Genomic DNA, 13759 nt, shown 5'->3' on the forward strand with positions numbered 1-13759 from the left:
ATTGAGATGTACTTGATTAACACACAATGTAAATGAACGAAGTGCAAGAGCTGTTATACAATACAGCCCCCACTGTCCAAGTATTAGAGCTGTTCCTTGTGGCCACCTCCTCTCTAACCTAACTCAGCGTCTCACTCCTCCTGACTCGAAGACTCCATGTCGAAACCCAAGAGCCAATTAATCAGCCGATCAATTAATGCGGATGAGTGTTGGATCGTATTCACTCATGTTTCCCCCTGGGGCAAGTCACAACATGACTGGAATGAGGGGCGGGCTGCTTGACACTTAAAGGGTGCTGTGGGACATTTGCAATGACAGTTCAAGGACCAGTATTGATGACAATTTTTAGAAAGTGTTTCATTTTTTACAGAGTGTGAAATGAGAGGTTATACAGAAATAAGATAGAGTGAGAGAATGCAAGAAACGGCTTTAGGTTTTTTTTCCTTCCCCCCCTCAGTGTTGCTCCTTTGCCCCCAGGGTTGCTCAGATTTCAGGCAGTGAGCTAATTGAGCATGGTGACTACCCTCCCAGCGCCCCTCTCTCCAACCGGGCTGGTTTATGCAGCCCTGCTGACTCTGCTGTCAATGTCAAACGCTTGTTAGGACATCATCAATCATCAGCACTTAGGAATAGTCCTAGAACGATAGGGGCAGGTGATACAGGGAGAGAGAGAGAGTGAAGTTGCTGATTACAAACAGGATGAATCTTCAGAGGAAGCACAAATCCAAGGAACAGACTTGCTGCAATGAGTCTCTTGTCTGGATATGTGTTTTGGACAAATAACTCCTGAACAATGAGAAGAATTGCAGAGCTAATGACTAAAAACTGTAACTGGATTTCACATGTTGGGCCTGTAGGGTGTGAGGTCTGCTCTGGCATGGCTGCTTGTCTCACGGACTCTTAAAGCTGTGAGCTGACAAAGCAGTATATCACCCCGTTAATGTAAAAGTGGGTTCATTGTTCGTCATATCTGCAGGCGAGATTTTGCAACCTTCCTGGGTGTCAAGTTCTTGACATATAAATAAATAAAAAGCTGGGGTCTCAGAGGGAAGCAGGAGAGTTATTCACATTTGGCTGAGGGACAGTTGCACTCTGTTCTCCTTTAGGATGTGCCACGATGAGGCTTCCAGGTCAGGATGCATTTCTCACATTCAATCAGTAAATCTGCCACTGAGTTTTCTCATCTAATCTCTGCCCTCTTCGTCTTGCTTGCTGAGGCCAGCTGTCTATCTTCCATGCTCTCTTCATCCTTCATACCATCTCTCCTTCTCCTTCTTTTTAAACCTCCTAGGTTCCCAGATGTGTATACACCTTGAAACGCCTCTTCTTGAATGACTTCTTACTTGTAGCATAGAGAAATACAGATTACAAACATTTTATCAATACCACATTTGCGTTGAGTTGTACAGGAGACAGGTTCTTATTTGAATTTGATGAATAGTTCTTTTACATTTTGCCAGGTTTTTGTCTTTTTTTACATCAAAAAAAGAACTGAAAAAGTTAGAAGTGCACACTCAAACCTACCAATACAGAATTTATACTGAATATAAATGTAATTCTTTAAGTAATCATGTAATGATGTAATTACTTATAAATAATTATGTGAATCGAATACATAGCAAAATAATGCTGGGCAAGGGTTAACAGACCAGGAAAAGACATTGCAAAACATTTTAATATGGTGTGGTAATAGCCACAACATCTGTTAACAAGAGGTTGCAAATTATACTGCAGGTTAACTCATCATAGGCATAATTATTTGTGGTATTAAGATACTAAACTCAGCCACAAGTTGATGCGTGGCTGATTCTCCATGATGGTTGTATATGGTTCTTTATAGAAAAAAAGGTATAGGTAGAAGTTCACTTCACACCAAGACACTATTGTATATTAAACAAATATTGCCTTTATTTCCCTGGCAAATCCATTTAGGGGATTTTTAAAAAGGCTCACGTAGAATAAAGAAAGATAGCCACCATGCATATTAGCCACTGCCTTATATATATATATGAATGGCTTAAGAAAAACAAAATTGAATGGCTTAAGAAAAACAAAATTAAGACTTTGGAGTGGTCTAGTCAAAGTCCTGACCTGAATCCGATTGAGATGCTGTGGCGTGACCTTAAAAAGGCGCTTCATGCTCGGAAACCCTCCAATGTGGCTGAATTACAACAATTCTGCAAAGAAGAGTGGGCCAAAATTCCTCCACAGCGCTGTAAAAGACTCATTGCCAGTTATCGCAAACGCTTGATTGCAGTTGTTGCTGCTAAGGGTGACCCAACCAGTTATTAGGTTTAGGGGCAATCACTTTTTCACACAGGGCCCTGTAGGTTTGGATTTCTTTTTCCCTTAATAATAAAGATCTTCATTTATAAACTGTATTTTGTGTTTACTTGTGCTATCTTTGTCTAATATTTAAATTTGTTTGGGGATCTGAAACATTTTAGTGTGACAAAAGAATAAGAAATCAGGAAAGGGGCAAACACTTTTTCACACCACTGTATATGTATAAGTTCTCTCTTTTCACTCTTGCTCCTTTTTATCCTGTTCCCTGATTCTTCTCCACATGCATTGCACAGGTTTGGATTAGGAATGGAAGAATGACTATAAATTTGATGAATGATGTCGGGGTTGGGATAGTGGGCCAGCTGTTTCTCATGCTTTCTGTCATCCTTCACAGAATCTGCTTCCATGTTCACACACTCGTTTGCCCTCGTTCTTTCTTCATGGGATCTGCATCCTAAGATGTCAAGTTGAATATGTTTTAAAAGGCTGCATTAGGCTGGACGTTGTGACATAGAACAGACGGAGGGAGCCCCCACTGACAGATTGGTCTCTGATTGGTTGGGATTATTGCTATAAAATGGTTGACTTCCATCCCTTGGAGCGCGTGGCATAAGTGGGGATGTTTTCAATTGGGGTGCAGGTGGTGTAGTCTTTGAAAATGGATATCGTAATGCTCTTGCTTTCTTGGCTGCAGTCGTGTTTCAGATAAATCCATCGGTATCGTTTCCTGTTATGATGTGACCTCTTTTTTTGACTAAATTGAATCTCTTCTTTCTTCTTTTTTCCTGTTTTGCAGGCCTGATGACATCATGTTCCAATATTACTCCCTTCCCTTCCCATCCCTCTCTCTCCTCTTTCCATTTCTGCTCTGTTTTTGCCCTTATTCCCTTCTCTCTCCCTCACTTTCTCAATCCTCACTTCGCTGGACATCTCCCCATGACCCCTGCTACCACCTGGATGGCCGTCCACGCCACTGCTTGTCTGATTTCATCAACGCTGCCTATGGAGTTCCTGTTCGAGCTGAGGATCTGCTGCAAGGTACAGAAAGGAACATCACCTCACTGACAGACCTCCATAATCCCCACAACCTGACCTGCTGGACAGCTTCTGAAGATTCAGCTCATGGAGAATGGACCTTTACTGTGCCCCTTGGCAGACGCTTTGAGGTTACTTATGTCAGCTTGCAGTTCTGCCAGCAGGCCGAGCCTGCTGAGCCATTCTCCATCTCTATCCTGAAGTCAATGGACTATGGTCGCAGCTGGCGCCCCCTACAATTCTACTCAAGTGACTGCATGGGGAAATTTGGCCTTCCTGCTCAGTCTGTTGCTCTAACCAGGCACCAGGAGATGGAGTCTCTATGTTCAGATCCAAGGCCCCTGCAGAAACACCGTGGAGGGGTCGTTTTGGCCTTTTCGACCCTAGACGGACGCCCCTCTTCAGCAGATTTTGAATACAGTCCTGGGCTCCAGGACTGGGTAACTGCCACTGATATCAGGATAGTGTTCCATCAGTCACAAAGTAAAACAGTTCAGCAAGAAAAGAAGCCAGATGAGGTGGATGTGTCGCTGATATGGAGTCTGGGATCTAAAAGTAAAGTTGTAACTCAAGCTGAGAAAGAAAGAGAGGAAAATGTTTTGAGAGTAGAAAAGAAAGACACTAGGACCAAGAGCACAGAAACAAAGCAACGCAGGAAAGAAGGAAAAACAGAAAAATCATTAAGGAGAAATCGCAATAAGAGTTCCTTACAAGAAAGTGGACACAATGTGACCCGCAAGCAGACAGAGACTCAAGAGAGTAGAGGCAGAGGACGAGGTCGCAAGAAGGACGTACCTCATTGGAAGCCATGCCAGGATGGTGGGTGTGATTGGACAGTGGAAGGGCGGGGGCGGGGCTCTAAAGGGAGGGAGCTGAGGAGGAGAAGGAACAATGCTGGAAGTGAAAGGTCTCGTTCCAGATTCAAGAACAAGGCCACCCACCAGCTCTCCCCATCCTCCCTCTCAGCTCCACCTAGACTCCCTCTTGCCCTCTCTGACATTCAGGTTGGCAGCCGATGCAAGTGTAATGGCCATGCCTCCCGTTGTCGCCGTGACACCCAGGGTCAGGCAGTATGCCAGTGCGAGCATCACACAGCAGGACCTGACTGTGATGTCTGTGAGCCATTCTATTATGATCGCCCATGGCAACGGGCCACACCCTCCCAGGCACACCCGTGCGTCCGTGAGTTATGACTGTGTTGTGTATGTGTGTATATGGCCCCCTTTACACCTGGCATTAACATGTATCTTGGGAGATGTGATAATAAGTGGAAAGCCCTAAGTGCAGGAGTGGGCAGAGTCCAATGCGTCTTTGAGATGCATAGGACCCTATAATCTGATCACTCAAACCACCTTTAGAGGTGATCAGGGATACAAATGATCTTATAACATTTGTAAACGCAAACGCATCCCTGACAATGACTAAGGACCGTCCAATCAACTGCAGAAACGAATGCAGCTTTCACAGCTCCTCTCTTCATCTCCTCTCCTATTTACAAATTGAGGTAGCAGTCCATGCTCTTTAAACATTTGTAACAGCTCGTACATGTATAAGCAAGGACTTGCTAGAATTTTTTATCTGACAATAAATGCAGAAAGAAACTGCCGTGTCCTCCTGATGGATTGCTACTACTCTTCTCCTACTCCAGAAGAACGTGAAGGAGTCAAAGGGAGGACAGAAGCAGAAGGAATGAAAAGAATGAGCAGTACTTAGGGAAATAACCCTTTCAATGTCAACAAAGTTTATGTCAATTAATTGATTAAATAAGGCTATCACAACATTTGCTTAAAAGCACACCCCTAATACTGCCAGCAGGCTATCAGTTGCTACATGTGGCCAGCCTGTTTACATTTGTGCATTGCCTTCTCTTCCATATTCTTTATATTGTTTTACATCAAGTACAAAATACACAACAACTGAGATTATACAGATACAAATAAAACACAGAATGAAAAGCACAGTAGACCTACCCAATGTTGTCTGTCCTCCCTAGGTGTTCTTGTAGTGAGACCACTGTAATACTGTAAAATACTTCTTGGGGGGCATACACACCTATATCCTCCATTTGAAGTTGCTTCGGCAGATGTTTGGTGAAGCTTCTCTTGCCTCCCTCGGTATTAGGACAGCTGCCAAGATAGCATCTTAAAATCAGTACCCAGGTCACAGAGGGAAGGACCTGGATTGGTAGGAAGAAGCAGTAACTTTTAGGGTTTCAGGGCGCAGCTTGGTCACGTGGTCAGATGCTTCCGACACACTTGGTGTAAATGGCTTTATGTCTTGCTGTTCATTCACGATCAGATCACTCAAGACAGAAGTTAATACCAAATGTGAACAGGGCCATTGTGCCTTTGAGTGCATAATCTTATGTCTGATTGCCGTTGTTTAACCCCCTAAAACCCCAGGCTTATTACATGCTAAGGCTGGTTATTCAGTAAAGACAGAGACTTCAGTGCAAACTGGTTAAGCTATTCTTAGGTTATTAAAGTGTGTAATAAAACTTTGGGGCTGCCGGTGGGCCCTCGCCATCTAGAGTGTTAACTATAGGGCTACTGATAAACATTTCCCAAACTTAAACTACAATAGGCAAGTAACCTACTTAGTGTTAACTTGATAATTTTTGCCAGCCATGCCTTTTATTTTACTCATTTTATACACCTATGTAGTAGCTCCCTTTTCCCTCTCTTTCTGAATTTCTTTTGTTCTCTCTCACAGCATGTGAGTGTAATGGCCACTCAACAAAGTGCAGGTTCAGTATGGAGGTTTTTCAGCAGTCCGGCAGGGTCAGTGGAGGAGTGTGTTTGAAGTGCAGGCATCACACAGCCGGACGCCACTGCCAGTTCTGCCAGAATGGATACACACGTGACCACAAGAAGTCCCTCAGCCACCGCAAGGCCTGCCAACGTCAGTCTTTTTGTTGTTTGTGTAAATGTGCCTGAGCAATCAATGTACTATACAATATTATAACACAGAAAAAAGAATTATCACTGCACTCAAGCATGCCAATGAAAACTCTTTCACCTCCTATCACTTAGAATTCAAAAATGCTTAGATTTCAAAAATGTTCATAGACATTTTATCTCACTTGTTGCGGTACGTGTTAGAAACTGCTGTTAGCTGCTGTTAGGGCGGTATGCATAAGAAAAAGGGTGAGAGACTTTGTCTATGTTATGGCTACGCTGTGAGTGCTGGAATGTGCTCTGACATTTGGCCTTTGCTGTCATGACCGTGGCATGCTTATAGGAGCTTTCAATCCTAATATAACTCCAGTTCACACTGTGTGCGGCCTTTGTGTGTAGACACATTTGTGTCACGCTCCAGTATGTTTACATATAATGTGATGTGGAAGTCATATAGGAAAGGCCTACAAATGTACACAATACCTAAATCTTTGCCATGTATTCTATGAATTCCACAAAGTAATAGCAAACACCTAGATATTTGAGTTTAGCTTGATAAAAAATATTTAAAATGCACAGAATCAGATAGATTTACACTGTGTTAATGTTGAGGCTGACCTGATTATTGGAAAGTGTTTAAATGTTTGCAAGGCTGCTGGAGGTTTGTTTGAATGAGCGCAGGCTGAGCTGAAACAGAAACTGCTCAGTTATGTCTGCTGTTCACTCTCTGCCACGTCATTTGGTTTCATAGGGGGAAAGTTACAGTACTTGACGTAATACTAACAGTTACTTTGTTATATCCTCTTTTGTCCCTCTTTTCTTTAGGTATGTTAACTTTGTTTCTTTTCATCATTCCTCCAGTATTTATTTAACTTTGTTCCATCCCACATGAACTGCTCTCTACTCTCCTCTACATTCACACAGAGACAAAACTCCAGGGGCAAAAAACATGCTTTGCATGTGTTTTTGTATTTTCCACACTGATTCAGGTGCTATCGCAGTGCTTACATCTCTCTAATCTTCTCCTCACTCCTTTCTCTCTTCCAGCCTGTCAGTGCCATCCACTGGGAGCAGTGGGCCACTGGTGTAACCAGGCCACAGGTCAGTGTCTGTGCAGGGAGGGGGTGACGGGCCAGAGGTGTAATCGCTGTGCTCCAGGATACAAACAGGGCCGCTCGCCTCTTCGGCCCTGCATTCGTGAGTACCTGTTAGATGCTGAGTGTATGCACTTTGTATTCACCCATATATTGCTCTTACTACTTAAAACTAAATGTCTAGCTTTCCCTGTGCTTTGCCAAGCACCTTGTAGTGAAAGATGATATATAATACAGTCCTTAAGGCATTTTTCCATTGGGCAGTACAGTATGACATGATATGGTTATAAATCCCTCATCACGTGTTTTGTTGTCATTTCCACTGCCAGGTGTACTGTACTGTAGTCTGAGTAACTGCTGAACTTAGTTACCCTTGTTTCGGGATACCAAAGTTACTGAACCGGGGGTTATATGGGTGGAGTTACAAATGGTATAGACCATTGATTTGTGAGTCGCAAACATCACACGTCATCAAACAACTGCCATTTCTATAAACACTATCTATCCAGAATTGCTCTGTTACTCTTCACATAAAAAATACTGAGTAAACAGTCAATCAGAATTTGAAGCTCCTCCATTGTTGCTATTATTTGTGTTTACTGATAACACTAGAATCACATGAGCAATCATGTGGCAGTTTCTCTAGTTGACCAGTATGATGACAAATAATTAAGTTTTCTAAGAAGCCATTAAAAGAGGAGAAAAAAGTTACTCAAATGTCTGAACCTAGTGCTGTAAAAGGAATGTCTCTGTTTATTTACCCTATTTCTGCTGTAGTATGCTGTAAATTGTTATAGTAGATAAATAAGTATGAGTTAAGCAATTGTGCATTATGTTGAAAATTTAAAAATGTTTTTGGTTCTGGTCATGAGAGGGTAATTATCTAATGACAGCTAAAATGAAGTAGGCTTGCTGGTGGCTGTTATCCTCATTATAGTAATGCTTGTTACATGCAACATTGTCCACCTAGAATCCTGCCACTGAACTCACTATAGACAACACACTGAGGTAGCACACTGTGGTGCAATGGGCCATCATTTTAGCTGTATTACCATGAAGTGTTCTGTGGAGTTATTGCTTCAAAAGTGGAGACTGTTTCAACTAGTATACATTAGGCATCTTGAAGTAAAAATGCAAAACCTCAAAAGCATGGGGTAGCTGAGCCAGCTGATGATATTCCCCAGGCTCCCAAGTTTGATGATTCAGTTGGGCTAATCTAAGTTGGAGATAGATTAGCTGAGCTGATGATTTAGTACCATACAAAGTGTATCCTGCAGACCCAAACCATCCTGAAGGGAAGCTGCCCATCTAAGACTGTTAATGGACAGTTGAGTCATTATAGTCCCAGTCTCTTCACAGAGATGTCAAGAGATGCAACTTTCTTAGAGCAAGTGTAGGACATGGAAATCAAACCTCACAGTGCCAGCCAAGTTGTTCTCCAATCAGGGGATGAATGTTGAGGAGGGGGACATGCTTCATTCAGAATGAATGGTGTGGATTCAGGTAATCCTAATCTACTCTTGATGCAGCAGCTACATTGATCAGTACCACCATCATATACCATTCCAATGGAAGAATTTCCATGCCTTAGCAAATCACTCACAGTCATCCTTCTAGAAGGACACTTACTCTCGCATAGAGCTAAATTGTGCTTTGATCGCAAAGGCATGGCAACAAATTTTGAATCCAGGATAGTAATGTGCAACTAGCCAGCAATGGAGAACCATAGATTTGCGAGCAGGAGGATCAAACCACTTATATTTTTGAGGGGGGTGTGTTAACGGAAACAGCAGGCAGGTAAGCAGAACACGGAATATGCTCATGGAAAATAGAGCCTCGTAGTATTTAGCATTTATTTTTATAACGTAGAATATCAAAAATAGAAACCAAAATACATTTATTTCCAAGGCTTTTGGAGAGCCCCTCATTCAGGGGTTAAAGTTAGTCAGGTCCATCGTTACGAGTTTAAATAAATGGATGTGGTCCACTCTCTCTCTCCGCTTCACATTTATTTAGTGTGACATTGACTGCTCTTGGTCTGATTAAGATAAATTGTTTAATTCGTACTCGGGTGCCGAGCTCCTGTCCGCCCGGTGATCAGGCTTTATTGGATTTCCCAGCTCTTTATTCTCGCCGAGGCTGGACTGCTCGCGATAATCCGGGTGCATCGCTCCGTTTTAATTCCAGCCGCAGTTGCAATGCTTTTAACTCTCCGCTTCGGTGACGCTGCGTGCGCGAGGCACCTGTTGCTCAGCTCGCGAGACCCACCGCTCTCACTCCAGCCATGACACCCGCATAACTCTTCGCGGGTAAGGGCTCAGTGAAAGACGGACTTGTTTGTTGTTTTACCGGAGCTCGGCTTGGCTGGGTTATTTATGTTATTTATAGCGAGAACAGCCCCGAAGCGCTCTCCCCTTTTCACCAGCAGGAAATGCCCCTCGTCGTTCATCACTGGGAAACTGAGCCGGGCTGTATTATTAGCGAGACACCCGGAGAACCAGTGGGGGGTCTTTATTTTGCATAACACGACCTGCGAGTCGTCTATAAGTGTGCGGAACATTTCTGGCACGGAAAAGCAGAAGCAGAGCAAGACGTTCAATTATTTTTACAAGGCCCTTGTTGCTGCTAGAAGCAAAGTCTAGGACCCCAGAGGTGAAAAGGCAAATATTAGTGCAAGGGATCATGAGTAAATGAATAATACGGTGGCAGCACATCTGTAATGGTTACAGCTGCATCCTTATAAAGTGTATGGTGGCTTGTTGCATGTGCGGTTAGGATGGGGATAAGGTGTCACTGGCCCAGTTGTGTCAGAGATGTGGGCGAAAGGACAAGACGTTGGGGTAATATATGGCTGGCCCAGAGTAGCGGTGTAGACCTTTAATGGCTAAAGTGTGTGTGTGAGAGAGTGAGAGAGAGAGAGAGAATGAGAGAGAGACAGAGAAAACACTTTTACCAAACTCTTGAAGGACCACACAAGTGCAGAAACCCATCTGGATACACACACAGACACATATATTGACAACCATGCACCAGTCACTGGCACAGGCATTCCACATACACTGAGAGTCATGGGGGGGGGGAACCACACACATAGCACACATATCCTCACTCTGGAGTCCATGCAAAGACACACACGATCAGCATGCACTAATGAGCCACCAGTGGGATTAGAGAGCTTGCACACATAGTAGAGGTGTGAGAAAGGGGAAAGACAAAATCAAAGGCACACAAATAAACTTGTCACTCTTGCTACAAGTCTCTCTCTCTCTTGCTGTCTCATCAGGCATCCCTGAGGTTACTCCACCAACCCCAGTGTACCAGCCTCAGTACAGCAGAGGTACGTGTATTTATAATTTGTAATCATAGTAGATATCTCAGCAAACCTTGTAAGGTCCTATCCAGGTCTCAATTCGAGGGGCGAGGCAAGAGGATGCCATCTCCTCATTAAAAAAAAATGACAGAATCATCCCCATTGTAAAACTGCCATACCCTTTCCATCTCCTTTAAATGAATGTTATCACTTAAAGGAATGGTTCAGCGAAAAATAAAAAATGTCAATCAGCTGAGACATGTGGTATCCAAATATTTCTTCTTTAGTTTAGAACTGGAGAGGCAAAGCTAACATTGCTAGCAGACACGAACACAATTGTCACCCAAAGAGCCCCAAAAAATGCTTCACCGAAACTTGCTCAGTAAGGTAATGCAGTCAGTGTGATTTAGAACACAGTATGACTTACGGTAAACAATAAAATGAGCAAAACTGCAGGCAGCCACTTTAGACAACAGGGTTTGTATTCACAAAGCATCTCAGGAGTAGAAGTGCTGATCTAGAACCAATGTTTGTGACAGTGAGCCTCATAAATACAGAGGAATCTGATCTAAAGTCTTACTTTGTGAATACCAGCCTTGGTGTTGTCTGAAATGCAGTATAGTGGTGAAGGTTTGTTTTATTTTTAAAGTTGACAGTAAGTCAAACTGTGCTGTAAACCACATTGGCAGGTCTGCACAACCTCAATGAAGACCTGGATGAGGTTGAATGGGTTGAGAGAAGTTTATAGGATGTGTTTTTACAGAAACTATTTGGGCTTTTTGAGTGACTTGCTTTTTAATGGTTAGCCTCCCAGCTCCAGTTCTAAACAAAAGAAGCAAAGTTTGGACTCCAAACATGTCTTAGCTGATCCCAGATGTAGTCCATAAGTGTAAAACTAGGTGAATCTGATTTTTTGGCAAACTATTCCTTTATTATGTCTATTACACATATTATATCTATATTTGAAATGTTCACACCAAATTACAATGGATGTATTTGGAGTATTCCCATTTCCACCCAGTTGTTTGAACTCACCACCCCCATGATTTTTTTTTTAACAATCACTCCACTGGTTCTATCAGTACAAAACATTTCAGTTTGTTTCAGTCACTGCTTCTGGAAGAGGTCTGTTTCATTGTTAAGTACTGCCACCTTGTGGAGCATCTATGTATTGTAGTTGTTAATGAAGCTGTATTTTTTATAGATTAATATTCATGCATCATCTTGTGATAATAGCTGATAACATCCTTCCCAGTCCTGTTCAACTTTTCTCCTTCTGCATTTCTGTCATTCACCCTCATATTTCTCAGGTGAGGAGTGTCTCTCTTACTGCCAGCCTTCTCAGGTCAAAGTCAGAATGAATCTAGAGACCTTCTGCCTCAAAGACTATGGTAAGTCAGAGAGTCCACAACACAGGCAAATCATTTGGTGAAATTAATCAAACATTTTGTTGTAAAGTCTAGCCATTAATGGAAGGAATATCACTCCTGATTGCCATAGTCCTGAAGGTGCAGATTAGGGCTAAGGAGCGCTCCGGACCCTGGTGGCAGTTCTCTGCGTGGGTGCAGTCAGTGTTCCGTGTTGGGTCGTCTCAGGTTAAGAGAGGCCTACAAGCCGTTTGGGTTCCTGATCGGGATCTGGGCTGTGGCTGCCCTGCCCTTCAAGTGGGGAGGACCTTCCTCCTGATTGGTGCAGAGGAAAACAGGAGAAGCTGGGCCCCAGGAGAGAAGCGATTGGTTGCTGATCGCTCCACGATGGCCCTACAGTGGAGAGAACACTGGAGTCCCAAATTAAGGGGGTTTCGGGGGCAGGACAACAGAGGGAAGTGCCTTCCACATACAAACACCACAGCACGAACACAATCTCATACCAGTGAGCAATACATACCACCACATCTTGAGAAACCGCAGATTGAGATGCACCCATTGCCACACAGTCACCACCAACTCTTTGCAAAGTCTGAAGAAACAGTCCCTACAACAAATGCTCCGGACACACATGGAGACACCACACACACAGATGTCATGCAAGGAAATCTTAGTCAACATAGAGAACACTCTGTTGAAAATGCTATACACAGCGAGGGATTCCACGTAGACTTGTCACTACAAGATACTAAGAATTCCTTACAGGAAAATCAGAATAATCCATCAGATGCTCCTGAAAAAACAAGCCCACTCAATAGTCACCAGTACCCTCACTTACCAACAGTTTGCCCAACATGGTCACCAGGGCCCTCTGTCACGTATGAACAGAAAGAAGAAAGTTCAGCAGAAGCAGAAAGAGAAAATTAAATAAATATGGAATAATAGCTAGTTAAGCAGTGGGCAAGATAATCAGATGACAGCTCTGGGCCTTTGTTAGTGTATGGCCCAAATGTAAGTAAAATCATGCATCCATTGAATTGGAGACTTAGGGAGGTTTATTTTAGTCTCCTGAATGTCTTTTTTTGAGGAACTCAAAGCTTTTTTTCCCAAATCTGGGACAGAGAGCTCACACACAAGATTTTCTTATGGTTTTATTCGTTTTAATCCTGCTAGTGTGCCAAAGATGAAAGAATAATCTTAAAAGACGGTTTCTGCTTTAAGGGTCATGAACTGCTGCAGCTGGCAGGCCAGTTTTTGTTGCCTAGACAACAATGACGGTATATTGCACCAATTAAAATGTAGCAATAAGGCTTAAAATTATATTTTCTCAAAAGGCTGTAAGGTTTATGTTTCAATGGCAGAGTCGGAGTTTTGGGCAGTTGAAGACTGAGATGGAAAAGCTAAGTGAGGGGCTACTTATTAAGTGCTTCAATCATCAGACAGAATGCAGTGTTTTTAGTTTCTGGGTTTTAATAAAAGATATGTGAAACAGGCTTTATTTAACCATGTAGTGCAGTGTGGACAACAACTACAAAAATGGTGAATGACATGATGCTTTTCCAGCTTCTTTTTAAGTCTTATTAACTGTGAAATCTTTTCAGTTATATCACTCTAGACTGGGTGTGTGACTTTCTGTGATGAAAAATGAAATAAAACCTTATTTATTGTATCTCTTACCAGTACCCCTGTACACTTCATATGTGTGTTAGCACCTAAACACTTACATATTGTTAAAAAAACAACACTTTTTTTGACCACTAGTAAGGTAGT

General features: G+C 42.7%; 1 protein-coding gene across 1 annotated transcript in view; it reads left to right on the forward strand.

Moving 5' to 3' along the window:
* Positions 1-13759, forward strand: part of ntn5 (netrin 5) — a 22799-nt gene that overhangs the window by 7288 nt on the left and 1752 nt on the right. The window contains exons 2-7 of the mRNA XM_036595976.1: positions 3083-4503; positions 6034-6222; positions 7266-7415; positions 10596-10649; positions 11933-12013; positions 12123-12715. Of these exons, the coding sequence (XP_036451869.1) occupies positions 3096-4503; positions 6034-6222; positions 7266-7415; positions 10596-10649; positions 11933-12013; positions 12123-12715 (2475 nt within the window). The 5' untranslated portion in view covers positions 3083-3095. The remainder of the gene's footprint in view (positions 1-3082; positions 4504-6033; positions 6223-7265; positions 7416-10595; positions 10650-11932; positions 12014-12122; positions 12716-13759) is intronic.

Source organism: Colossoma macropomum, unplaced genomic scaffold (genome assembly GCF_904425465.1).
Source record: "Colossoma macropomum unplaced genomic scaffold, Colossoma_macropomum, whole genome shotgun sequence".
Taxonomy (NCBI): domain Eukaryota; kingdom Metazoa; phylum Chordata; class Actinopteri; order Characiformes; family Serrasalmidae; genus Colossoma; species Colossoma macropomum.